The sequence below is a fragment of the Scyliorhinus torazame genome, chromosome 3, assembly GCF_047496885.1.
Source record: "Scyliorhinus torazame isolate Kashiwa2021f chromosome 3, sScyTor2.1, whole genome shotgun sequence".
Taxonomy (NCBI): Eukaryota; Metazoa; Chordata; class Chondrichthyes; order Carcharhiniformes; family Scyliorhinidae; genus Scyliorhinus; species Scyliorhinus torazame.
In genome coordinates this window covers 245,358,114-245,385,876 of record NC_092709.1, presented here as the reverse complement: position 1 = coordinate 245,385,876, position 27,763 = coordinate 245,358,114, and the positions used below count along the sequence as shown (strand labels likewise).

Here is a 27,763-nt window from a genome sequence, read left to right as displayed (position 1 = left end):
ATTTATTGAGATTTCCAGAAGGCTTTTGACAAGGTGCTGCATAGGAGACTGTTAAATAAGTTAAGAGCCCATGGTATTCAAGGTAAGATCCTGGCATGGATAGGGGATTGGCTGACTGGCATAAGGCAGAGTGGGGATAAAGGGGTCTTTTTCAGGATGGCAGCGGGTGATTAGTGGTGTGCCTCAGGGGTCGGTGCGGGGACCACAACGTTTCACAATATACATTAATGATCTGGAGGAAGGAACTGAAGGCACGGTTGCTAAGTTTGCAGATGATACAAAGATCTGTAGAGGAGCAGGTAGTATTGAGGAAGCATGCGGGCTTCAGAAGGACTTGGACAGGCTAGGAGAGTGGGCAAAGAAGTGGCAGATGGAATACAATGTGGAAAAGTGTGAGGTTATGCACTTTGGAAGGAGAAATGGGGGCATAGACTATTTTCTAAATGGGAAGATGTTTAGGAAATCAAAAGCACAAAGGGACTTGGGAGTCCTTGTTCACGATTCTCTTAATGTTAACGTGCAGGTTCAGTCGACAGTTAGGAAGGCAAATGCAATGTTAGCATTCATGTCGAGAAGGCTAGAATACAAGACCAGGGATGTACTTCTGAGGCTATATAAGTCTCTGGTCAGGCCCCATTTGGAGTTTTGGGCCCCGTATCTAAGGGATGATGTGCTGGCCTTGGAAAGGGTCCGGAGGAGGTTCACAAGAATGATCCCTGGAATGAAGAGCTTGTTGTATGAGGAACGGTTGAGGACTTTGGGTCTGTACTCGTTGGAGTTTAGAAGGATAAGGGGGGACCTTATTGAAACTTACAGGATACTGCATGGCCTGGATAGAGTAGACGTGGAGAGAATGTTTCCACATGTAGGAAAAATTAGAATCAGGGGACACAATCTCAGACTAAAGGGACAATCCTTTAAAACAGAGATGAGGACGAATTTCTCCAGCCAGAGGCTGGTGAATCTGTGGAGGCCAAATCACTGAGTGTCTTTAAGACAGTGATAGATAGGTTTTTGATCAATAAGGGGATATGGGGTTATGGGGAGAAGGCAGGAAAATGGGGATGAGAAAAATATCAGCCATGATTGAATGGCGGAGCAGACATGGTGGGCTGAGTGGGCTAATTCTGCTCCTATGTCTTATAGTCTTATGGTCTTATTACGATACAACACTTAATTACACTGATGGCTATACACACACAGTATTACCCCTTTGTTCCCAACTACCTACTGTTCCTGAACTCTGAGATGCCCCTTTGTTCCCAAACAACGTTCAATATTATATAACTCTATAAGCTAAATCCAGCAGATAACTACCACGCACAGGTTATTTGGCAACATTTGAGAAAACCATCTTCAGTTTCAACGAAAGTAGAATCTTCTTGGTTCGAGTCTTGGATCTTAACCGGCTGCCCGTTTAGCAATAATCTGTGTTCAGGAGATTATTTCTGCAGTTGGGTGTGACTGTCATGGTCCCTTTCTCCAGTTATTGTGCTATGGTTTTTGATCAATAAGGGGATATGGGGTTATGGGGAGAAGGCAGGAAAATGAGGGTGAATATTCTTTCCCTTTGATGTTGCCCACCCTGTAGATCCGGCTTTCAGCATACGCGTCAATTTCCTTATCTCTCCATTTTGAAGTGACCTCTTCTATGCTCTATTGTTTTCCCCTAGTCTCAAAGGTAAACACTTGCTTTTCTCACAGATATGCTAATTTGCATATTAAAGTCCCTTCAGACAGCTGCCATTATCAACTCATCATTTTATTTTCTATCAGTTTCATTTTTTAATCTTAATTTTCCCCAATTCTTAAGAATGTTCATATATTTTACATTTTTACAATTCATTTATGGAATGTGAGCGTCGCTGGTTAGGCCAGTATTTATTTCCCTTCCCTAGTTGCCCTTCAGAAGCTGGAGATGAACTGCCTTCTAGAAAGGCTGCAGTCCCTAAGGTGTAGATACACGTACAGTGCCGTTAGGGAAGGAGTTCCAGGATTTTGACCCAGCGACAGTGAAGGAACAGCGATATATTTAAAATAAAATAAATAACGTTTATTGTCACAAGTAGGCTTACTTTACCCCTGCAATAAAGTTACTGTGAAAAGCCACGGCGACTGTTCGGGTACACAGAGGGAGAATTCAGAATTCTTAGCTGGTGCAGGAATTGAACCCGTGCTGCTGGCCTTGTGCTGCATCACAAACCAGCTGTCTAGCCCACTGAGCTACTTGCAGGGGAACCTCCAGTTCGTGGGGTTCCCAGGTATCTGTTTCTCTTGTCCTTTCAGATGGTAGTGGTCGTGGATTTGGAAATTGCTGCCGAAGGAACCTTGGCGAATTACAGTAATCATCAAATTCTATTGAAAGAGCTGACTGATGTGTCTTTTTTCTATCAAAATCACTTCTCATTTTTCAATCTTTGATCTTCTAATCATATTTGTTTGTTTAAATGCTCCCCACGGCAAGCTTTTCTCTGACTCAACTAAAACCCGTCTCATATGTAGACATTTTCCTGCTCTCGGACTTGTGTCATTGTAATAGAATTTTTTTTTCAATCTTTTCTTAGTTCCTGGAATATAAGCATTGCTGACAAATTTGACATTCCTCATTGCTACTTGTCTTTGAGAATGTGATGATAAGCTACCTTTGTAAAAGGTTTGGAATCCTTGTAGTGAAGGTACTACACCTAACCGCTGGCTAGGTCAACATTTTATTTCCCACCCATAGTTGCCCTGAGGAGATGGCGATGAGCTGTTTTCTTGAATCGCTGCAGGCCATGTGGTGTTGGTTCACCCAGAGTTCTGTTGGGGAGGTAGTTCCAGGATTTTGACTCAATGATGGTGAAGGATGGTGAGTGCTTTAGAGGGGAACTTCCAAATGGTGGGGTTCCCATGTATATGCGACCCTTGTCCTTCTAGATAGTAGTGATTGTGGGTTTGGAAGATGCTGTTGAAAGAGTCTTGGGGAGTTCTTGCAGCGCATTTTGTAATTTGTACATACGGCTGCTACTGTGCATTGGTGGTCGTGGGAGTGAATGTTTGTTGATGGGGTGAAAAAAGAAGCGGGCTGATTTGTCCTGGATGGTGTCAAGCTTTTCGAGTGTTGTAGGAGCTGCGCTAGTCCAGGCAAGTGAAAAATATTCCATCACACTCCTGACCTGTGCCTTGTAGATGGTTGACAGGCTTTGGGGAATTAAGATGTGAGTTACTTGCAGCAGTACACCTAGCATCTGACCTGCTCTTATCACCACAATATATAGCTATTCCCGTTGAATTTCTGGTCAATGGCAACCCCTCAGGATTTTGATAGTGGGGAATTCAGCGATGGTAATGCCATTGAATGTTAAGAGGCGATGGTTAGATCCTCTCTTGTTGGAGAAGGTCATTGCTTGGCACTTGTGTGGCGCAAATGTTACTTACCACCCCAGCCTGGTTATTGTCTAGGTCTTGCTACATTTGAACATGGACTGTTTCAGTATCTGGGGAATTGTGAATGGTGCTGAAAATTGTGTATTCATCAGTGGATATCCCCACTTCTGACCTTATGATGGCAGGAAGGTCATTGATGATGCAGTTGAAGATGATTGGGCCAAGGACAATATCCTGAGGAACTCTTGCAGTGCTGTCCTGGATCTGAAATGACAGACCTCAAACAACCACCACCATCTTCCTTTGAACTCTAACTAATGGAGAGTTAAGTAGGGATAGCCAGGATTTTAGCTCAGTGACCATGAAGGAATGGTATTATCTAGTCATGTTAGGATGCTATTTGACTTCGCTGGTTCATTGGATGAGGTGATGTTCATATGCACCCATTGCCCTTGTCTGTCTAAATGCTCATGTTTACAGGTTTGGTAAGTTCTCTATTCTAGTGCTTCTTAAATTACTGGTAACCACTTCTCAATCATCTGACTGGTCTTGCAGATTCATGTCCACTCTGGAAACAATTACCTGATCTCTCATATCTGTTCTGTTTGTAGGGCCCTGCCATATAGCAAATGCTGTCCCCTTGTTCAAGAAGGGGAGTAGAGACAACCCCAGTAACTATAGACCAGTGAGCCTTACTTCTGTTGTGGGCAAAATCTTGGAAAGGTTTATAAGAGATAGGATGTATAATCACCTGGAAAGGAATAATTTGATTAGAGATAGTCAACACGGTTTTGTGAAGGGTAGGTCGTGCCTCACAAACCTTATTGAGTTCTTTGAGAAGGTGACCAAACAGGTGGATGAGGGTAAAGCAGTTGATGTGGTGTATATGGATTTCAGTAAAGCGTTTGATAAGGTTCCCCACGGTAGGCTACTGCAGAAAATACGGAGGAATGGGATTCAGGGTGATTTAGCAGTTTGGATCAGAAATTGGCTAGCTGGAAGAAGACAAAGGGTGGTGGTTGATGGGAAATGTTCAGACTGGAGTCCAGTTACTAGTGGTGTACCACAAGGATCTGTTTTGGGGCCTCTGCTGTTTGTCATTTTTACTGCGTAGAAGGATAGGTGAGTAAATTTGCAGATGACACGAAAGTCGGTGGAGTTGTGGACAGTGCGGAAGGATGTTACAAGTTACAGAGGGACATAGATAAGCTGCAGCGCTGGGCTGAGAGGTGGCAAATGGAGTTTACTGCAGAAAAGTGTGAGGTGATTCATTTTGGAAGGAATAACAGGAAGACAGAGTACTGGGCTAATGGCAAGATTCTTGGCAGTGTGGATGAGCAGAGAGATCTCGGTGTCCATGTACATAGATCCCTGAAAGTTGTCACCCAGGTTGAGAGGGTTGTTAAGAAGGCGTACGTGTGTTAGCTTTTATTGGTAGAGGGATTGAGTTTCAGAGCCATGAGGTCATGTTGCAGCTGTACAAAACTCTGGTGTGGCCGCATTTGGAGTATTGCGTGCAATTCTGGTTGCCGCATTATAGGAAGGATGTGGAAGCATTGGAAAGGGTGCAGAGGAGATTTACCAGAATGTTGCCTGGTATGGAGGGAAGATCTTATGAGGAAAGGCTGAGGGACTTGAGGCTGTTTTCGTTATAGAGAATAAGGTGACGAGGTGACTTAATTGAGGCATACAAGATGATCAGAGGATTGTATAGGGTGGACAGTGAGAGCCTTTTTCCTCGGCTGGTGATGTCTAGCATGAGGGGACATAGCTTTAAATTGAGGGGAGATAGATATCGGACAGATGTCAGAGGTAGGTTCTTTACTCAGAGAGTAGTAATGGCGTGGAATGCCCTGCCTGCAACAGTAGTGGACTCGCCAACACTAAGGGCATTCAAATGGTCATTGGATAGACATATGGACGATAAGGGAATAGTGTAGATGGGCTTTAGAGTGGTTTCACAGGTCGGCGCAACATCGAGGGCCGAAGGGCCTGTACTGCGCTGTAATGTTCTATATGCAATAACCTACTAGGTTTGCTTACACAGTATCTTTAGCTGCACTTTAAAAGCACTGAGTGATATATTGATTATAAATGGTGTGGACTGAGTTTACTTTAAGGGCCATACGCAGTTGCAATTTCATTCTTGCAGACTTTCTTGCATTATTTCTCGACTGATTTGTTTCTTTATCCGCCATGAACAAATATGTCATCGGCCACCAAGAATTCACTCTGCATCATTTCATCCAGTCAGCTTCTTACAGCTCAAGAACAGCGGATGCCTGAGGATTTCTCAGTCATGTTTGGCAGTTTTCTCCAAAATCAGCTGAGCTTGGCAACAGTTTCATCTTGGGGTTTTGACCCCATAGCCTGCAAAGCAGCAAAGTGAGCATCCATGTGTGATTTTGCAATAACCCGAGTAGCTGAGATCCCAACTGTAGACGTCATTGTTAATACATAATCAGTTGCAGACTGTAGTAACCTATCATTCAGATTCATTGAAGGCTTTTTAAGGAGCTGAATGTCGATACAGGAAGGATAGGGTCAGTGTGGGGGCTAACAGAAACAGGGATTCCTGCAATGAGCCTTTACGTGGAAGCTGGGGTATAATTGATAGCGATACACCCGTGAAAGAGAAATGTACTTCCCAGCCAAGCGAGAGTGTATATCTCCACTCAGGGGTTCAATCTAGTTTTTCTACAAAGAATGCTGCTCAAGGCACATTTGATCTCTTCTGGTGCTGTAAACCAGCACAAAATTTGACAGACTTTACAGCACCACAGGGTAGGGAGGTACTCTAGGTGTGCTCCTGCTGGTGGAGGCACTTACCATCTGATTATTAGTCAAAAGACTCCAGCTTGACCCAGTAAGCTTTAGTGATGAAGATCCTGGGCAAGCATGCCCAGGGCTGACATGCCATGGTACACCCTGCAGGCCCAGATTTTCAGCCACTTGCTTTTTACTTTTTAAAAAAATAAAATAGGGTATGTTTGGCCCAGAAAGTCTTGAGCATTATATTTGCATGAATGGGGAAATTGCGGCATTGTGGTAATACGACTGAACTAGCAATCCTGAGGCCTAAGCTAGTGCCCTGGGGAAATGGAATTCAAATCCCACAATGGTTGCAAGAGGAATTTAAATTCAATAAATAAACCTGAAATATTAAGCTAGTCTCAGTAATGGTGACCATGACAACCATCATGGATAACCCATGAGGTTCACTAATGTCCTTTTCGGAAAGGAATCTGCTTACCCATTCTGGCCACTCAATTCAAGGACACTTGGGAATGGGTGACAAATGTCAGCAACATTCACACCCGATGAAAGAATAAAGAAAATATAATTAAGTTAAAAATAAAAATGATGTACATGCAATACAGTTTTCATTGGCATTTTATTTGTCTTATATTAGTAAGGTGCCATCCACTCTGGTTGTGTATTGTAATGATGACCTGCAAGATGTTGTTTAACAGTTCTATTATGGTGAGGAAATTATGCTGCACCAGAAAACATGTCCTCTCCAATTAGCAAGGATTGTGTATCTTCCACAGATCTGCTAGCAGAACATTTTGATTCTGCAGTGAAAAAGTTGAGACTTGGTTGCCGCAATTTATTAATTATTACATGTTTAAACAATTCAGGTTCACGCTACATGATCTCTTGCTAATGAATGTGATTCTTCTTTTCCCTGTTAAGTCGAAGTTTTAGGAATTTATTTCCTGTTCAATGCTCACTGCCCTCTCTCCACCCCCTACTGTCGACTCTGGCATATCAATTTGCACACATAGCATTAAAAAAAGCAGGTGAAATGACTTGAATGGAAATGCAAACCTGTCAGAATGTAAAACAAACTGCCAATTCACTTTAACCTATTCTATGCTACTGCTCAAGACAGATTTATACCCCTCTGATCCTTTACTGCAATTTGGGCACTCTCCATGACTGAACCTATACTGGAATATCAGTGGTTGATTTGAGAATGGAGGACATCGCAGTCAATTCTAACCTGATCCATACCCTACTGCGTAAGCACATCTGCAGACATACATTTTCTAATAGGAATGTGTGGAGAGTAATAACATCAGGAACTTGTATAACAAAGACAAATAATACTGGAAATGCTCAGCAGGGCAGGTAAGGGCTTGACCTCCACTATCCTGGGAGTTGGTGGGAATCCAACAGGCCCACTGCCATTATATGGTCTAATAAGTGCTGTTGGCAGCTGGCAGCACTACCATCTTCACTTGTATAGAAGTCCCAGCTTGTAGAGTTGCCGGTCAATCAGATTGACCGATAGATCTCCAGCCCCTCCAGGCACAGTGCTGCAGTGGCCAGAAGAGGCACTGCAGCAACATACCTGAACTGAGGCCTGGATTTACATTCCTTTCCAGCGGGTTTTGAGGCAATGGTGGAGTGTGAAATTGCATGACGACATTGCCTCCGGAAACCACTTGCCCCAACCTGTTCGCAATTGTTGCAGCGGGGTGGGAGGGCCTCAGATGGAAAGCCTACCCTTGCCCCAATTATGGCTCTAAAGTGGCTACTTTATGGCCACTTAAGGGGCTTTTCCCATCCAGCTTCAAGTTTTAGGCTAGCAGATGCCAGATAAATCAAGGTGGGAATTAGAAAAATTTAAAATCCTAAATCTTGGGAAGGAAGGTGGGTGGGTGGGTTGAAGGAGGGTACGCTGGGTGCACTTCCATCAGTAGCCTTCTTCTGACTGCAGCCACCATCCTCTCAGCAACCAGACACCTCCGGACCTTCCTCCCATCCCCAGCCTATCCACCGATACCCTAAATCCCTCAAACCCCAACAGAAAACAAATCTTACTGTTCAGGGAATAATAGCCACAGAATTTAACCTGTCAATCTGTAACACAGCAACCTGATCCATGAAAGCACTCGACTTTCATGTTCCAGTTAAACCACTCAAGCCTTTTAACTTTCTGCGCTTAATAACATAAGGGGCAGCATGGTGGCACAGTGGTTAGCACTGCTGCCGCACAATGCCAGGGACCCAGTTTCAATTCTGGCCTTGGTTGACTGTGTGGAGTTTGCATGCTCTCTCCTTGTCTGCGTGTGTCTCCTTCAGGTGCTCCGGTTTCCTTCCACCATCCAAATATGTGCAGGTTAGGTGGATTGGCCATGCTAATATTTCCCCTTTGTGTCCAAAGATGTGTGGATTGGGTGGAATTGCGGCGATGGGGCGGGGACGTGGACCTGGGTGGAATGCTCTTTGGGAGAGCTGGTGCAGAGCCGATGGGCTGAATGGCCTCCGTCTGCACTGTCGCGATTCTATGTGTGGAAATCCAACTGGACAGAAATGATTCTTCTGGCCAAAGCCATGGAATTAGAGTTTGGAAACTTAGAATTTAATTACCTGCTCCCAGTTTATCATGTTTAACTATTTCCCATTCCACAGTCACAATTCTCACACTGCTTCATATTTTAAATGGATTGCCTCAGTGAACAGTCTTTCAATTTTCAACAGAATTCCACCCTATCTTATATCTGTCAATGTATTGAAGGACAATGATGTTGTCACTGTTGAGGAATGGAGCTCGTTAAGATACAGTGCAATTTTGTTTATGTAGCCATTGTTCTAAAAGTGTCAGGGTTCCATTCGAAATGCCTCAATATTCCAGCCTTCATTCTCCAGATGAAGAAAACGAAAGAACCCTTTTCGATGAAATTTGCAAGATGTTTACACCTACCAGTGCTACCACCCATCTGAGTCCCGTCAGGCCCATTTATCTGGAAATTCTGTCTTAGATTGCTTAATTCTTTTTGCCGGGCTTGGATAGAAACATGGTGAAACTTTTGCTGTATCTGTTTTCTATTGATATTGCTTAGAAATAAAATTTCACCAGTATACAAATTTCATACTTAAAAGGTTCTGTTTTGTGGTGCAGAACTAGGGTTGCCAACTGTGATTGACTATATTCCTGGAGGTTTCATCACACTCAAGCCATTAGTCGCCAACACATCTATCCTTGTGACATACTACCTTCCTATGCCAATTGTAAAGCAAAAAGACTCATCAGGCAATGAAATGCCAGCCAGACGACACTCCCACCCCCACCATTTTCAATATTTTTATATATGGTAAATAGAAATGTTCAGAATTTTAAAAAAAAAATTGTTTTTGATTTCCCTATGATTTTCCTCCAATGTTGCACAGAGCAGTGTCCCGCAGGTTGATCTTCAATTTCTGTAGACTCCAGGCCAATCCTGAAGAGTTGGCAACCCTATGCAGAACAGCAAACAAGTGATTACAGTAATTGGAAGATGCTGAACACTCAATGTCATGACAATGCAGAATTTCTTAGTTCACTGTGTTCACAACCTAGTAATTTGTCACTCTGTAATGGAGGTGAAACAGTACATTCTCTACTTTTATTTGTGCAGAATTTATCCTTCTGCACAATATGCCAGTTGTAATTGATTTTTTAAATTACCAATTGCATGATGTCAGTGCAATATGGCAGACAAAAAGACACATAGATTGGGATTTTCTGGCCTTTCCCACCAGTGGCATCTTCCGGTCCCGCCGAAGACGGCCCCCTGTGGTAGGACAGGCATGCCACGCAAACCGCTGTAGACATCGACCGGACCAAGAGATCCCACAGATGGTCAATAATGAGCTGCCTCCCCTGCTGAAAAGCAGGCCGTGCGGGGTGGGGGTGGGGGTGGGAGGCGGGGGGCGGATGAGGAGGGGTTCAGACTTGGCTGCAATCCCGGTGGTTATGCTTAGATTACACCCACTGAAACCTTCTGCACTGATGTTGTTGGTAACACAGGGCCCAAAATCTAGTGTTGGTTAATTGTTGAGCTGCCTGGACGCATTCACTATCAACTCGTTTCTTCAAAGTTAAAGTTAAGCCTACTTTATTAACTGTTATCATTGCTAGAAACATGTTTGGAACATGCGTGTGTTCATTGCCTCACTCAATTCATTATACAGGGGCAAATTTACCAAAATCTTTACCATGCCTTTTGTAAAGGGACAGTGAATACAATTATATTCATATCACAACAGTAAACGGCTCCCTGTTCAGATTGATAAGTCTAAATATAAGGGGACTCACTAGTGAAAGCGATCAAGCGGAGATGGGAGAAAGAGTTGGGGATCGATATGGGGAATTTGGAGTGAAATAATGCATCGGATCAACTTGTCCTCCTGTTGTGCGAGGGTGAGCCTTATACAATTCAAGGTGGTTCATAGGGTTCACATGAGTCTGACCTGGATGAGTGGGTTTTTTCCAGGAAGCAGATGTGTGTGAAAGATGTGGGAGGGGGCTGACGAATCATGGCCACATGTCCTTGGGGTGTGCAAAGCTGGACAGCTTTTGGGAGGTGGTGTTGGAGAGCTTGGGCGGGATTCTCCGACCCCCCGCCAGGTCGGAGAATCGCCGGAGGCTGGTGTGAATCCCGCCCCGCCGGCCGCCGAAATCTCCGGCACCGGATATTCGGTGAGGGCGAGGATCACGCCGCGCCGGTGGGCAGGCCCCCCCTCAGCGATTCTCCGGCCCGCGATGGGCCAAAGTCCCGCTGCTGTCATGCCTGTCCCGCCGGCGTGAATCATACCACCTACCTTCCCGGCAGGACTAGGCGGTGCAGGCGGGCTCCGGGGTCCTGGGGCGGCGCGGGGCGATCTGGCCCCGGGGGGTGCCCCCACGGAGGCCAGGCCCGCAATCGAGGCCTTCCGATCCATGGGCGGGCCTGTGTCGTGGGGGCACTCTTTTCCCTCCGCCTCAGCCACAACCTCCGTCATGACCGACGCGTAAGAGACACCCCTCCCTGCGCATGCGCGGGGATGACGTCAGCGGCCGCTAACGCTCCCGCGCATGAGCGGACTTCCGCCGCCCGGCGAAGTCTTTCGGCCCCGGCTGGTGTGGCGCCAAAGGCCTTCCACGCCAGCCGGTGGAGCGGAAATCACTCCGGCGCGGGCCTAGCCCCTCATGGTGAGTGCTTGGCCCATAAAGGTGCGGAATCTCTGCACCTTTGTATCGTGTTGTATCCGATGCACAAATGATCCAACACGGCTGTACATAGTACAACTCTGTTTTATTGTCTTAACAACCACAACTACTAACTGCTGGCTTGGGTACGTGCTTCACCAGCTAACCTGTGGACCCAGCCCTATCACTATCCCAGTGAGGCACTCAGCACATGGTCTTTGTCTGAGTGGCACGCTGTGAGCTCTGTGCTCTGGGCTATCTCCTGATAGACTGAGCGGGAACTGTGGTGTTCCCTGTTTTATAGTGCGTGTGCTCTCACTGGTGATTGGCTGCGATGTTATGTGTGTGCTGGTTGGTCCAACTGCCTGTCCATCAGTGTGTGTGTGTGATTGCACCAAGATATGCTGATGTGGATATCATGACACTTTGGGGCAGCCCGACAGCAGAGTGGTTCACGCCACTCCATCCCGCCGGGACCCCCTGCCCCGCCGGGTAGGGGAGAATCCCAGCCCTTGTCTGGGATTGTGGAGTTGAGATAACACCGTGCCCTCTGGTGACGATTTTTGGGGTGTCATAGGCATCAGGGCTGCAGGAGGGGAAGGGGGCCGATGTTGTGGCCTTGGCCTCACTGATTGCCCAGCGACAGATATTATTGAAGTGGAGGTCAGCTGACCACTGGAGATCGCAGGGTGGTTGAGGGATTTGCATGAATTTCTTAGGCTGGAAAATATAACGTTCGCCCTCAGGGGGTCGGAGAAGGGGTTTTATATGCGGTGGAGGCCGTTTCTGTCTGTGTTTGAGGAATTGTTTGTCATCGGGGAGGGAGGGGCAGGGAGGAGGATGGAGGGGGAGTGGTTAGGGATTAAAAGGGGGGGAAATGAATAAACTGTATGTACCATGTTTGGTTTGAGGTGTTATGTGTTGATATGTTTGACCGTGTTTGGAATAAAATATATTTTAAAGATAAATGTAAATATATCTTTTGTGCTATAGCTGGATGGCTCTACATACATTGAGAGATGGCTTCTCTTTCATACAGTGTGTTGGGAAAGGAGGACATTACTGAAGTCTAAATTCTGTACTTCCTCTGCTCCAAATTGTACCTCTATAATTTTGACCCTTGTGAAATCATTTGGCTTGAGCCATGGTTGATGCATTCATTAAGTCCCAGGGGCATATTTTCTTGAAACCTTTGGCAGATGACACGCCTCAGTCATTCGAGATTGTTGCTGGTGGGCACTCAAAATGCATCTCTGAAACAGAATGACAAATCCCAACTTCTGCTGGAAGTGAATAGTTTCACTTTTCACAAAGAAAAATATCTATTGCTTTCTGAATATATGAACTAACCTGCATGGGAACAATGTTAAATAACTTGATGTATACTGTCTTCTTGTCCCTTCTAGACAACACGTATGTGTCAAATTCAGAGAATGATGATGATGTGCTCGTCACAAGAGATCCCATTCCAGTAATTTTCCAAAGAATAGCAACAGGTAAGAGCTTGTACTTTTGTTGTGTTTATTTAATGCCACATGTTGCCAAAATTCAGAACCGTTCTATTTGTAACTAGGAGATAAAGAGAGGAAATAGATACAGTTAAGGAGAAGTTAGATTTAAAAAATAATGGAAAAAGGAATAAAAGGTTTTGCTGATAGGGTTAGATGAAGAAGAATGGAAGGAGACTGGTGTGGAGTGTAAGTACCAGTTGGGTTGAATGACCTGTTTTTGTGTTGTATTTTGTTTTTGCAGCTACTATCTAGAATGAAGGGAAATGTGTCCTGTAATTTAAAGATAGGAAAATCATAAATATGTTGTTTTATATATATGTGTACAACAAAAACATGCATTTACATAGCACCATTACATGGTGGCGTGGTGGCGCAGTGGGTAGCACTGCTGCCTCACGGCGCCGCGGACCCAGGTTCGATCCTGGCCCTGGGTCACTGTCCGTGTGAAGTTTGCACATTCTGACCTCCGGTGGCGGCTATGAGGGCGTAAGTCGCACATTTGATGGCTCCTGCTCTGGCCGGACTTCTGGACTTTTTACCCCCGACCTTTTTGCGGTTTTGAGCTCTGGCTTTGAAGGCGCAGACAATTTGGCACTGGATCCACACATTAGTGTATGGAACGAAGAACCCCAAGGGATCGAAAAGGAAGAAATAAGAGGATAAGCAAGGGCTGGGTGGAGGTTGCGGCTGAAGACAATATGGCTGATGTTCGGACCCCTGCTGCGACGGCCCAACCATCAACGGAGGAGTTGATGCAGGTCATCCAAGAGGGCTTTGCTAGGCAGAAACGGGACTGTCTTGATCCGTTAAAGGAATCGATCGATCAGCTGGAGCGTAGGCTGGATGCCCAGGATCGGACGATTCAGAAGCTGGAGAAAACGCTGGCAGACCAGGAGGAGCACCAAACAGTGGTGGAGCTGGAGGTGGGGATGCTGAAGGATCAGCAAAGAAGGCAGCTGGAGAAGGTAGAAGACCTGGAGAATAGAGCTCGCCGGCAGAACTTAAGAATTGTCGGTCTCCCGGAGGGGGCTGAGGGGGCAGATGCTGGCGCGTTTGTGGCGGGTATGTTTCAGAAGCTTCTGGGGGAGGGGGCTTTTCCCCGACCGTTGGAGGTGGACAGGGCGATGGCGAGGAAGCCGCGGCCGGGGGACCCCCCCAAGGGCGATGGTGGTCCGGTTCCACAGGTTTTTGGACAAGGAGTGTGTTCTCCAGTGGGCCAAGTGTACGCGAAGCTGCAAATGGGACAATAGCATTTTGCGTGTTTATCAGGATCTGAGCGTGGAGGTGGACAGAAGGAGGGTAGGCTTCAATCAAGTTGAGGCGATCCTGTTCAAGAAGGAGGTGAAATTTGGGCTGCTGCTATACTCGGCGCGTCTTTGGGTTACGCACGAGGACCAGCACCATTATTTTGAGTTGCCCGAAGACGCGATGGACTTTGCCAAGAGGAAAGGGCTGGTGTTGAACTGAGAACTTTTTGTTTTAAGTTGTAACTTTTTTGAGTAATGTTTATATGTTTTGATTGTCATTTCTCTTCTGCATTTGAGTTTGGTTGAAGATGGGGGAAGTAAAAGTTATTCGGTTCCTATGGGTTTTCGGTGTTTTGGTGGGGGTGTCTGGTGGGGCTTTTTACTTTTTATTACTTTGATTTGCACTATTGGGGTGGCTGTTTGTGGGTTTTTGGTTTTGGGTTGTCTCTTAAGGTAATTGGGCGATTGTTTGGGGTCGGCTTGATGAGGGAAGTGGTTTCGATGGGCGGGGGGGAGGGGAATGGGGGAACAATAGGTGGGAGACTTCTTGACGCTGGAGGCGAGGTCCATCAGGCTAGCTGGGTGAGCTAGTCTACGGAAGCACAGTGAGGGGTGTGCATATGATTAATATATGGCAGGGGTTAGGTTACAAAGTGGTGTTGCTGGGGGATGGGGGGGGGGGAGGGGGGGAGTTTCTCTGCTGACGAGGGAGGGACTTAGGTTTCGGGGCAGAGAGGAGGTCGGGGGTGTGGGCTGCCAGGAGGCGGGCTGATGGATGCACGGCGCATGGGCTGTAGGAGGGCCCAGTAAAGGGGATGGCTTATTGGCGGAGGGGGGGGGGGCACACAGTGCCCCCCAACTGGGCTGATCACCTGGAATGTCAGAGGGTTGAATGGGCCGGTCAAGAGGGCATGTGTGTTCGCGCATCTGAGGGCGTGGAAGGCGGATGTGGTAATGTTACAGGAGACACACCTGAAAGTGGCGGATCAAGTCAGGCTAAGGAAGGGTTGGGTCAGTCAGATCTTTCATTTTGGGCTGGACACCAAGACTAGAGGGGTGGCGATTATGATCAACAAGCGGGCGCAATTTCAGGTGGGCAGTATAGTCTCGGACGGGGGTGGCTGTTATGTCATGGTTAGCGGTAAGCTGGAGGGGAGGGAGGTAGTCTTGGTTAACGTGTACGTGCCAAACTGGGACAATGTGGAATTTATAAAGAGGGTAGTGGGGAAGATACCTGACCTGGACTTGCACAAGTTGGTTATAGGAGGGGATTTTAATACGGTTATCGACCCTGGCCTGGACCGGTCGTGTTCGAAAACGGGGAGTGTGCCAGCAATGGCAAAGGAACTGATAGGGTTCATGGAACAGATGGGGGGGGTCGACCCATGGAGGTTTAGACAGCCGACGGGGAACGAGTGTTCTTTTTATTCACATGTTCGCAAGGTTTATTCCCGGATAGACTTTTTCATTGTGAGCAGGGATTTACTGGCGGGGGTGGTGGACTCAGGGTACTCGCCTATCACTATTTCGGATCATGCCCCACATTGGGTGGAACTGCAGGTTAGTGAGGAGAGCTTCCAGCACTCGCAATGGAGGTTGGACGTGGACGTGTTGGCGGATGAGGCGGTGTGTGAGAGGCTGAGGAAGTGCATGCAGAATTACCTGCAGGTTAATGACACGGGGGGAAGTCTCAGCAACGGTGGTCTGGGAGGCGCTGAAGGCAGTGGTGAGAAGGGAGCTGATTTTGATCCGAGCGCATAGGGAGAGGACGGATAGGGCAGAAACGGACCGACTGGTTAAGGAGATTTTGCAGATAGACAGGAGGTATGCGGTGACCCCGGGAGTGGAGCTCTTAAGGGAACGTCGGAGGCTGCGGACGGAGTTCGGGGTGCTATCCACAGGTAAGGCAGTGGAGCAGCTTAGGAAGGCGAGGGGTGCATTTTACGAACATGGGGAGAAGGCCAGCAGAATGCTGGCGCAGCAGCTTAGGAAGAGGGAGGCGGCCAGGGGAATAGAGAGGGTGGTTGATGGGGATGGGAATTTGGTAGGGGACTCGGCAGGGCTAAACAGGGCGTTCAGGGACTTTTACAGTAGGCTCTATTGTTCGGAATCCCCCACAGGGCCTGAGGAGATGAGACGCTTTTTGGACGGACTGACCTTCCCAAGGGTGGGAAGGGAGCTGGTAAATGGGCTGGGGGCCCCGATCAGGGCCGAAGAAATAGCTGAGGGCTTTGAAGGCAATGCAGTCGGGTAAGGCCCCGGGGCCGGATGGGTACCCAGTGGAATTTTATAAGACGTTCTCGGGGATTTTAGGGCCGTTGCTGGTCAAGGTTTTCAATGAGGCAAGGGACAGAGGGGTGCTGCCCCCGACAATGTTACAGGCCACTATTTTGTTGATCTTGAAGCGCGACAAAAACCCGGAGCTATGCGGGCCTTATCGGCCGATCTCACTGCTTAATGTGGACGCCAAGTTGCTGGCCAAAATATTGGCCTCCAGGATTGAAGACTGTGTGCCGTATGTTATTATGGAGGATCAAACCGGGTTTGTCAAGGGCAGGCAGTTGGTGGCCAACATAAGAAAACTGCTCAATGTGATTATGATGCCCCTGGAGTGTAGGGAGGTGGAGGTAGTTGTGGCAATGGATGCGGAAAAGGCATTCCACCGGGAGGGGGGGAGCATAGGTTCTTGCTGAATGCTGACGACCTGCTCTTATACGTATCAGATCCAGGGGCAGGGCTGGGTGAAATTATGGCGATTTGGGTGGAATTTGGCCGTTTTTCGGGGTATAAACTGAATATGACAAAGAGTGAGATGTTTGTTGTCCAGGCGAGGTGTCAGGAGGGTCGGCTGAGGGAGCTGCTGTTTAGGTTAGTAGGGGACAGTTTCAGGTACTCAGGGATACAAGTGGCGCGCGACTGGGGCCGGTTACACAAGTTGAACTTGTCCCTGTTGGTTGAATAGATGAAGGGCGAGTTTTGGAGATGGGATGCGCTCCCGCTGTCGTTGGCTGGGAGAGTGCAGACGGTCAAAATGACGGTCCTACCGAGATTTTTATTCGTATTTCAGTGTCTCCCAATTTTCATCCCGCGGTTAAGAGGGTTAACAAAACTATCCTGGGCTTTGTGTGGGCGGGGAAGTCCCCACAAGTGAAGAAGGTGATGCTCGAGCGGAATCGGGGGGAGGGGATGCTTGCCCGACCGAATTTCAGGAATTATTACTGGGCGGCTAACAAAGCCACAATAAGAAAGTGGGTGGTGGGGGCGGGGTCGGTTTGGGAATGGATGGAGGCAGCTTCATGTAGGGGCACCGGTCTGGGGGCGTTATTGTCAGCAGGGGGCGGAGGGGGAGAGGGGGGCTTAGGGTAGTGTAGAATAGGGGGTCAATTAGGCTGGTCTTGGTGGGTTGGGAGTCGGTGATTTCACTATGTTTCTTGTTCTTTGTACGTTGTTTTTATACTGTTGCTGTTTGTAATGCTAAAAATACGTCACTAAAATTGTTTATTTTTTAAAAAAGTTTGCACATTCTCCCAGAGTATGCATGGGTCTCACCCCCACAACCCTAAGACATGCAGTGGATTGGCCATGCTAAATTACCCCTTAATTGGAAAAAAATAATAATTGGGTAGTCTAAATTTATAAACAGAAAAAGAATAGAGCGCACCATTACTACAGTAGAACAAGATCTATCAAGCCACAAAAGCAGATAGGCAGGGCAAAAAAGGAGTTCGTTTTAAGGGGTGACTTAAAGGATGAAAGAGCAGTGGAGAGGCAGAGATGTTTAGAGAGGGAATTTCAGAGCCTTCAAGCCTTGGGAACTGAAAGCGGGCCACCAAGGTCATTATTAGTGATAGTGCAGAGATATGCCTTTCCTCCAAAGATTTAGACCTGCCAAGTTTTATGGATGCAGTGGTTGAGTCAGTAATTTGAATTTAGATGTGTTTGAAACATTGAATACATCATTGAAACACGCTGGTTTAATGCAAGGCAATAGATGTAAAATTCATAATTCACAAGGTTTATTTTTATTCATGAAATGGACTCTTCTCAGGTTACCTTTTTTCACAATAGTGCAATGATAATTACCTCCTTCCATCAGTTGCATATTTGAGGATAAACATCAGCATCTGTAAGAAACCAAAAGCAGTGTGAAGATGTGAATTCATTCTTCCAATAAAGTAGGGAGCACTTTGGGAGTTCTCACTGCACAGTTCAGCCCAGAATACATTGGGAATTTATACAAAAAGAGGGAGAGATAACATGGCGAAACAAGACAGTAATAAGGAATAATTTTGGAAAAGTGACTTTTGAATAGAAATTATGGGTGCCATTTAACGGAAATATTGGTATGTAAAGAGAAAAAGATTAATAAAAATTAAGGTAGGCCCATTACAGTCAGAAAAGAGAGAATTCAAAACAGGGAACAAAGAAATGGCTGAGGAACTAAATTCATACTTTGTTTCCGTCTTCACAAAGGAAGACATGAATAATGTGCTGGAAGTTCTGAGAAACACAAGTTTCAGTGAGAAACTGAAGGAAATTAGCATCAGTAAAGAAACGGTTTCGGGGAAATTGATGGGATTGAAGGCGGATAAATATCCAGGGCCTGATAATCTTCATCCCAGAGTACTTAAGGAAGTGGCCCTAGAAATAGTAGATCAATTGGTGGTCATCTTCCAAAATTCTTTGGACTCGGGAATGGTCCCTATAGATTAGAGGGTAGTGAGTGTAACCCCATTGTTCAAAAAGGGAGGTAGAGAGAAAACAGGGATCTGTGGACCAGTGAGCGTAACGTCAGCAGTAGGGAACTTGCTGGAGTCAAATATCAAGGCTTTCATAGCACAGCATTTGGAAAGCATTGGTGTAATCAGACAAAGTCTCTCACCACATGAGGAGGATGCAGAGATGCTTCAGTGGGATTCGGACAGGCTGAGTGAGTGGGCACATGATAGGCAGATGCAGTATAATGTGGATAAATATAAGGTTACCCGCTTCGGTAGAAAAATTAGGAAGGCTGGTTATTATTTGAATGAGTGTAAATTGAAAGAGTTGGATACTCAGCGAGACCTTGGTGTCCTCATGCATCAGTCGCTGAAAGTAAGTGCGCAGGTACAGCAGGCAGTAAAGAAGGCAAATGGTATGTTAGCCTTCATAGTGAGAGGATTTGAGTTTAGGAATAGAGATGTTTTACGCAATTGTATAGGTCACTGGTGAGGTCACACCTGGAGTATTGCGTGGAGTTTTGGTGTCTTTACCTGAGGAAGGATGTTCTTGCTATGGAAGCAGTGCAGCGAAGGTTTACCAGGCTGATTCCTGGGGTGGTGCGACCATCATATGAGGAGAGACTAATTTGGTTAGGATTATATTCGTTGGCGTTTAGAAGAGTGAAAGGGGATCTCATAGAAACTATTAAAATGCTAACAGAATTAGACAGTGTAGATTCAGAAAGAATGTTCCCGATGGTGGGGGGAGTCCAGAACTAGGGGTCATAGTTTTAGGGTAAGAGATAAACCTTTTAGGGACGAGGTGAGGAGAAATGTCTTCACCCAGAGAGTGGTGGAATTCACTCCCACAGAAAGTAGTTGAGGCCAAAACATTGTGTCATTTCAAGAAAGAAATAGATATAGCTCTTGGAGCTAAATGGATCAAAGGATATGGGGGAAGGTGGGATCAGGCTATTGAACATGATGATCAGCCATGATCATAATGAATGGCGGAGCAGGCTTGACGGGCCATATGGCCTCCTCCTGCTTCTATTTTCTATGTTTCTATGAAATGAAACAGAGTCCCACGTCGAGCAGGTTAAGCCAGGTGTTTCCCAGCAGTGGAAGTGCCGAGAGCGACCCTGCTATTAAATGGGACTCTGCTTCATTTTGGTGCCTCGGGGCACCCAAATCTGTAGGCCCACCACCGCAGCTTCTGCACCCCCAATGCCCCAACTCACCAATATGCGTGTCATAGAATCCCCCAAAACTCACCTCATAAGGGCAGGGCAACCCTTGGCCTGATCTCCGGCACGGCCCTGATGCCACCTGGGCAAGTTGGCATTCCCAGCCTAGCACATTGACAGTGCCACTATCAGCCTGGCAGTGCCATACGTGCCCGGGTGGCATTGGGTGTGCCAAGGCAGGCAGTGCCATGGTGGCCCGGGTGTGCCAAGGTATCAACCTCACCAGAGCCCGACAACCCAGGGGTCCCCGATTGCCTGGGAGACCCCCACAAGTGTCGGTACGCGTGATCCACGTTTTTGGAGACCAGTGCTAAATGGCGCTGGCTCAGAGCCTCTGAGACGTTGGACCCCAGCACTGGCTAGATCTGCCATGGACATGTTCAGGTGAGATTAACTGCTCACGTCAATATGCAAATCTGGATCCCATCCTCAATGGGCATGATCCAGATCGAGATGCCTCACGAGATCGAACGAGAGGCCTATTGTGAGATTTACAACCCTCATCGCGGCGAATCCGATAGATCACGCCCTATATGTTTTTGCTCTCATTGTACCACTGTAACATGGGCACAATGAGAGCTAAGTTTAGGGAGTAACATTCTGTGCCCATGAGTACGGCTGCCATATTGACACAGATGTCTGTCCAGGTGTCTGTTGCCCATGCTTTAAACAGCTCTTTGCATAAATTTCAAGAGCCAAATTACATAGGGATGGGAGGCTCCAGCAGGCCTGCTCCCACCAAGTTTTCTTCAACCTTAGCTGCAGCTTAATACTAATAAAAATCAGAAGTTGTTTAAAAAAAGGGATCCTGTAGCGTCAGGTGGAGTAGAAATTGTCCTCCTGTCTCCAGAGGACTCCCACCTGAGGGATGTCCAAAGGAGACCAAACCCTAATTTCAGGTGAGCCTTGGGACTCCTGGGTGGGGTGTGCACTGCCTACAGGGATGAAAATGGGTCATAACCAATTTTTTGTTGCATTTGAAATTAGCTTCCAGTCCCAAGTTAACAGTGAAAATATTGATTTTCATTGTTAAAGTTAGAATTTTTTACTGTTTTTTTTAAACATTACATTTCAAATTGATCAACGTGGCACTCTACCAAATGATGTCTTTGTGGGTAATAATCCACAAAGTTCTTGGTGCCAAACTTTGAATACAAATGCAATGGGTGCTCCTTCCAATGGAGGAAACACGACTCATGCCTGTGGTTTTCAGCCATGCCTATACAGGCCCGACCTCGAACAAAAATGTTGCTATCAGTGGGATAATCAGGCAAAGCAATTTCTGGCTGAGCAGCTCAAGGCTTCCCTTTGCTGGTACAAACATACGGGCAGGTACAGGCAATAAAGAATCAAAAAAGAAAATTCAGCGCAAGTGGTGTTTTGATAGACAGCTGCTGAAATTAGCTGCTTTTCAAGAAACAACAGCAGAGTTGAGAGTTTGCACAAATATCCTAGTTTTGTTCAGAGGTCACAGGCAGATTTTCCCTCTCTGATGACCCATAGGTATTCCACTGAACTATTGTACTACAGTATTTGTTGTTCTTTGTCAGTAATAATTAACATCTGCAACAAATGTGCAATTCCATCATTACTGTTATTTTACATTTCCTGGTAAAGAAACCAAAATATTCGTAAAGCCCATTTTAAATAGGTTAGGTTAATGAGTAATTCACATTAGTTGATTGATTCCAGTCTATCATAGAATGCTTAGAGCTCAGAAGGAGGCCATTTGGCCTGTAGTATTCGTGCTGGCCTTCTGCTGGAGCATCTCACCTTGACCCATTCTGACGTCCTTCCCCCATAGCCCAGCAATATTTTCCAAATTCAATTCTCTTTTCAAGGCTTGATTGTATCTCCCTCCACTAACCACTCAAGCAGTGCATTCCAGATCCTAACTACTCACTGAGTATTAATGTTTTTCCCCATGCCACCAATGCTACTTTTGCCAAACATGCTAAACTGGGGCCATCTAGTTCCCGATCCTTCCACCAATGGGAACAGTTTCTCCCCACCTACTCTGACCATACCCCTCCTAATTTTGAATTAGGAACTCCATCTACAAGTTTGCTGACGATACGACCATAGTGGGCCGGATCTCGAATAACGACGAGTCAGAATACAGGAGGGAGATAGAGAACCTAGTGGAGTGGTGCAGCGACAACAATCTCTCCCTCAATGCTAGCAAAACTAAAGAGCTGGTCATTGACTTCAGGAAGCAAAGTACTGTACACACCCCTGTCTGCATCAACGGGGCCGAGGTGGAGATGGTTAGCAGTTTCAAATTCCTAGGGGTGCACATCTCCAAAAATCTGTCCTAGTCCACCCATGTTGACGCTACCACCTAGAAAGCACAACAGCGCCTATACTTCCTCGGAAACTAAGGAAATTCGGCATGTCCACATTAACCCTTTCCGACTTTTACAGATGCACCATAGAAAGCATCCTATCTGGCTGCATCACAGCCTGGTATGGCAACTGCGCGGCCCAGGACCGCAAGAAACTTCAGAGAGTCGTGAACACCGCCCAGTCCATCACACGAACCTGCCTCCCATCCATTGACTCCATTTACACCTCCCACTGCCTGGGGAAAGCAGGCTGCATAATCAAAGACCCCTCCCACCCGCCTTACTCACTCTTCCAACTTCTTCCATCGGCAGGAGATACAGAAGTCTGAGAACACGCACGAACAGACTCAAAAACAGCTTCTTCCCCGCTGTTACCAGAATCCTAAATGATCCTCTTATGGACTGACCTCATTAACACTACACCCTGTATGCTTCATCCGATACCTTGTGTTGCCCTATTATGTATTTTATTTTCTTCCCTTTTCTTCCCATGTACTTAATGATCTGTTGAGCTGCTCGCAGAAAAATACTTTTCACTGTACCTCGGTACAGGTGACAATAAACAAATCCAATCCAATCCAATCCAATACCGCTATCAAACTTTCATCCACAGTCCGGCAGCAAATGTCGGGAAATTTCCTGATTCAGAAGACCCCCTTCATTAGAAGGTGCCTCAGCAGCTCCAATTTTTCCTCACGGCTGTGGGGTGCGCAGGATGCAGTCAGGCCTACCAGCCCTGGAAGCAGATTAGATACAGGTGGCCACAGTGGGAGTTTATTGCTGAGGCAGGCTAGTGAAAAGGCTTTGTTCTCTGGGACCTTGTCTCAGTCGTTTGCTTATAGTTTAGGCCTTATAGCTTTAGACTCTTTTACACCTCCTCAAACTCCTACCCATTCTCCACTCATAACCAGGGTTGGGAAAATCACAAAATTCCAAATCAAATTTTGAAGCATAAACAAAGAGATCATTTAAATGGGAATTTTTGATCACCAAGAGCCCTCAATAACATTATTGATAAAATATTTTCCCCAAGGGAAACCAACAGTATTCCGTCTAAATGTATGCTCATGTTAGAAGTAGGTATACATATAGGAAGTACAGGACAGACACAAGAATAACAATCTTTATTATTGTCACAAGTAGGCTTGCATTAGCACTGCAATGAAGTTACTATGAAAATTCCCCAGTTGCCATACTTTGGCACCTGTTCGGTACACAGAGGGAAAATTCAGAATGTCCAATTCACCTAACAAACACGTCTTTCGGGACTTATGAGAGGAAACCAGAGCACCCGGAGGAAACCTGTAGTGTTGGGTGTTCTGATGTACAGATGAACCAACACGGTTGTATTTGGTACAACGCTGTTTTATTTCAACTTGTTATTTACAGTTCTGTCTTGATACTCTGCACGTGGTGACTCCCTGTGTGTGATGTTAATCAGGTCCTGGCCTTGTCCTGGTCTCCAGATCTACTGGCCACCAGGTGTCGTGTTTCTTCTCTTATACTGTCTCTGTCCTTGTCTGTGATTGGTTGTCGTGTTGTGTGTGCTGATTTGTCTGTTGGTGTGTCTATCATGATGTGTGTGTTTGAATATCATGACATCCCCCCTTTTTTTATAAAATTATGTGCCTACGTGGTTATAAATACGAATGTGTCGTGAGTGCATCTAAAAGTGTGTGTGCGTGATATTTACAGCAGGTGCATGTGGTGTAACTATATACATGGGGCGATGTCAGGTGTGTCATGCTAACGAGGTTGTACCATAACAAAACAGGAAGACGAAAACATTTGAAGTGTGGTCCGGTCAAATGATATCTGGAATGATAAAACAGTAACATGTTACAATACAATAGTGTTTCAACTTTAACGTGTGAACAGTCTCATAAGTCCAATCTAGTAGGTGTGCGCCAAATTCGGGTTAACCGTCAGGGTGGCACTCCATTCATCGGCCGGATTGATGGTGTTGACCCTGTTCACATCAATGACTGAAACCCGGAAGGCATCTTGGTCATCTGTGTCATTTGGCTGGATGTCCTGATGTACGGGCTGGACGGTCCTGACGTGTCTGCGAGGTTGTTGGAGATGTGTAGGATCCATCGGTTGAACCGCTCGACAGTAGGCAGCGTAGTGGCCCATCTTGCCACATCGTAGGCATTGTCGGTTTTTAGCAGGACATTGCCCTTTTAAATGTACAGCTCCACAGTTGCCGCACGTCATGGCGTCACGGCATTTGTTACGCCACTGCGCATGCGCAGTTCGGTCTTGCATCGGGCGCGCCTGCGCAGTGCGTCCCTCGATATTGCCGTTGGTTTTGGCGCGCACAAATGCGGGAGACCGCGAAAAGCGCGGGAAACGGCTGCCCTCGTCCGGGCCGCGGGCCGGGAGATAATCAATTGCCTGGATGCGTTCGGCCTCGTGGGTGGCCTGGCTTGCCGATTTGACGGCTAGGGACCCCCTCCGTGCCGATTCGGTCGCCTGAAATTGGGCAAAACGGCTGGTTGCATTTTCATGGAGGACACAAGCTGCCACCGCAGACGCTAAGGTCAGGCCTTTAATTTTAAGAAGCTGCTGGCATAGGCCACTGGAGGCAACGCCAAAAACAATCTGGTCCCGGATCATGGACTCTGAGGTGTTGCCATAACCGCAGGACTGCGCGAGTACACGGAGGTGCGTCAGAAAGGGTTGAAAGAGCTCATCCTTACCTTGCAGGTGTTGCTGAAAGATATACCTTTCAAAACTTTCATTCACTTCAACGTTAAAGTGCTGGTCTAGCTTGAGGAGGACCGTGTCATACTTGGATTGGTTCTCGCCTTCCGCGAACACCAGTGAGTTGAATACATCGATGGTGTGCTGACCTGCGGTGGTGAGGAGCATCGCAATCTTTGTTTCGTCCGAGGCACTCTGTTTCTCGTTGGCTCGCATGTACAGTTCAAATCGCTGCTTGAAGAGCTTCCAATTGGTGCCAAGGTTCCCAGCGACTTGCAACGGCTGCGGTTTGTTGGTGATGTCCATATCTCAGGATGGCAGGTTTGCCGGCAGGTATCGATCCACTCCTGTACCATGTAGTGTTGGGTGTTCTGATGTACAGATGAACCAACACGGTTGTATTTGGTACAACGCTGTTTTATTTCAACTTGTTAGTTACAGTTCTGTCTTGATACTCTGCACGTGGTGACTCCCTGTGTCTGATGTTAATCAGGTCCTGTCCTTGTCCTGGTCTCCAGATCTACTGGCCACCAGGTGTCGTGTTTCTTCCCTTATACTATCTCTGTCCTTGTCTATGATTGGTTGTCATGTTGTGTGTGCTGATTTGTCTGTTGGTGTGTCTATCATGATGTGTGTATTTGAATATCATGACAAACCCACGCAGACACAGGGAGGATGTACAGACTCTGCACAGACAGTGACCTAAGCAGGCATCGACCATGTGACCCTGTGAAGCAACAGTGCTAACCACTGTGCTACCGTGCCGGCAAATAGTTTATCTTCTACCTTCTTGGTAGTCGTGTCATACCTCAACAGTGAAGTTGCTCACTCGTCATAGAAATAAATCTCTATCAAATAATTTGGATGAACATCGCTAGACATAATGCACGGACAATTTTGGTAGTGGAAAACTTTGGAACACTCATTATGCTGGTTGCCACAATGCAAAAGTGAACAAAATAGGAATTATACCTCTTTGTAGATGCATATACTTTGATCCATGTTAATAGCTGTTTTGTAATCTGGACAGAAGGCACAATGCAAAAGTTAAGAGTTCCTTGGCTATTTAAAAAAATTCATTGAATTCTCAAAAAATTTGAGAATGGGTTAATTTACTAAGTGTATGAAGATGGTAGAAAACATTAGTCCCACCAGTAAATTTCAGGCAATGGCTGATGGGCAGCTCGGTAGCGCAGTGGTGAACACTGTTGCTTCAAAGTGTCAGGGTCCCAGGTTCGATTCTTGGCTTGGGTCACTGTCTGTGCGGAGTCTGCATGTTCTCCCTGTGTCTGCGTGGGGTTTCTCCGGGTGCTCCGGTTTCCTCCCACAAGTCCCGAAAGACATGCCGTTAGGTCAATTGGTTATGCTGAATTCTTCCTCAGTGTACCCGAACAGGCGCTGGAGTGTGGCCACTAGGGGCTTTTCACAGTAACCTCATTGCAGTGTTAATGTAAGCCTACTTGTAACAATAATAAATATTTTTTTAAATAAAGATAAAGATTATTATTATGTACTTACTGCCTAATTTCTCAAGATGCTCTCATGGCAGGTGAGCTTTGCAATGTCTGGCACACACACAGAATATTTTGTTTGTTTAGCTGAGGTAGATTTTAACTTCCACCACCATTGTAAATTTGCCTTTGCAGATTTTCCATGTGTTATATTCCCTGTTAGATTTTTCTGCATGATGGAAAGAATGGTTGTGCTGGATGTGTAACTGGCAGTCAGTACAGTACTGACAGTGTGCCACCTGGCACTGAAAGCGAAAATGTAACTGCTTACCTATTTTGAGTCTGGGAATCAAGGAAGGAAAGAAAGAAAGACAAAACAGATGGATCTGCATGCATTTAGCTCTGTATTATGTGGCTGTACTAAAATGGTTCACAGCAAATGGTATTGATTGAGGGCATGTGACGAAAGGTTACAGTTCAATAAAATTACTTTTTAACTCATGTTATTTGCAACAAGTTCTGACCGCAGCAGAGGGCATTTAAAAAGGGGAAGTTTCAAAGTTCAAAAGTGTTTGTTCCTCCAAGTTAGAGTTTCACTTTTTATAATACTGCTTTTGTTCTGATAGCGACACACCAGCAGATCTCATGCCTTGTGATCAGAGAGGTTGCATCTTAGGCTGTATTTGCCAGAGTTAATAATTACCCTCTTTGTACGAAGCACTGAAATTCATGTCAGAAGTCTCAATCGTGTAGTGATCTCTGTATGTTAATATACATGATCAATGTATGTAAAACTAGTACAGTCAATTCAATACTAGATGTCTCACTATCAGATGGTGTAAGAAAGACTTTCCCGCTCTTTCTGAGAAAATGTGCTTCAGGAGAGTAAACAGACAAGACATAGAGAGAGAGAGAAGTTATAAGTTATTTCATTATTACATTGTGTAATTAGTTAGTTATCTTTACTGTATTTTATTTCTGTTACTAGTTGAGTACTAAGTACAAAGGACTCACAAATATTATTTATATTACTCAATAAATTAGTTCATCTTTACAAGAAGACTATTGTTCATTTCATCACCTCGGCTGGTTCAAAGAGTAAAATATATATTATGATAGGTAATATAACAGATTGTTTTCCTGTGAAATCTGAAGGATGGAAAATATCACATTCCAGGTCTAAAATAAATCAAACTGTATTGAAAGTTTAATTATCTGTCCCAAAGAAAT

General features: G+C 46.0%; 1 protein-coding gene across 1 annotated transcript in view; it reads left to right on the top strand.

Annotated features, from left to right (window-relative positions):
- Window positions 1-27,763, top strand: part of parp8 (poly (ADP-ribose) polymerase family, member 8) — a 629,329-nt gene that overhangs the window by 253,970 nt on the left and 347,596 nt on the right. The window contains exon 4 of the mRNA XM_072497074.1: window positions 12,733-12,822. Within this exon, the coding sequence (XP_072353175.1) occupies window positions 12,733-12,822 (90 nt within the window). The remainder of the gene's footprint in view (window positions 1-12,732; window positions 12,823-27,763) is intronic.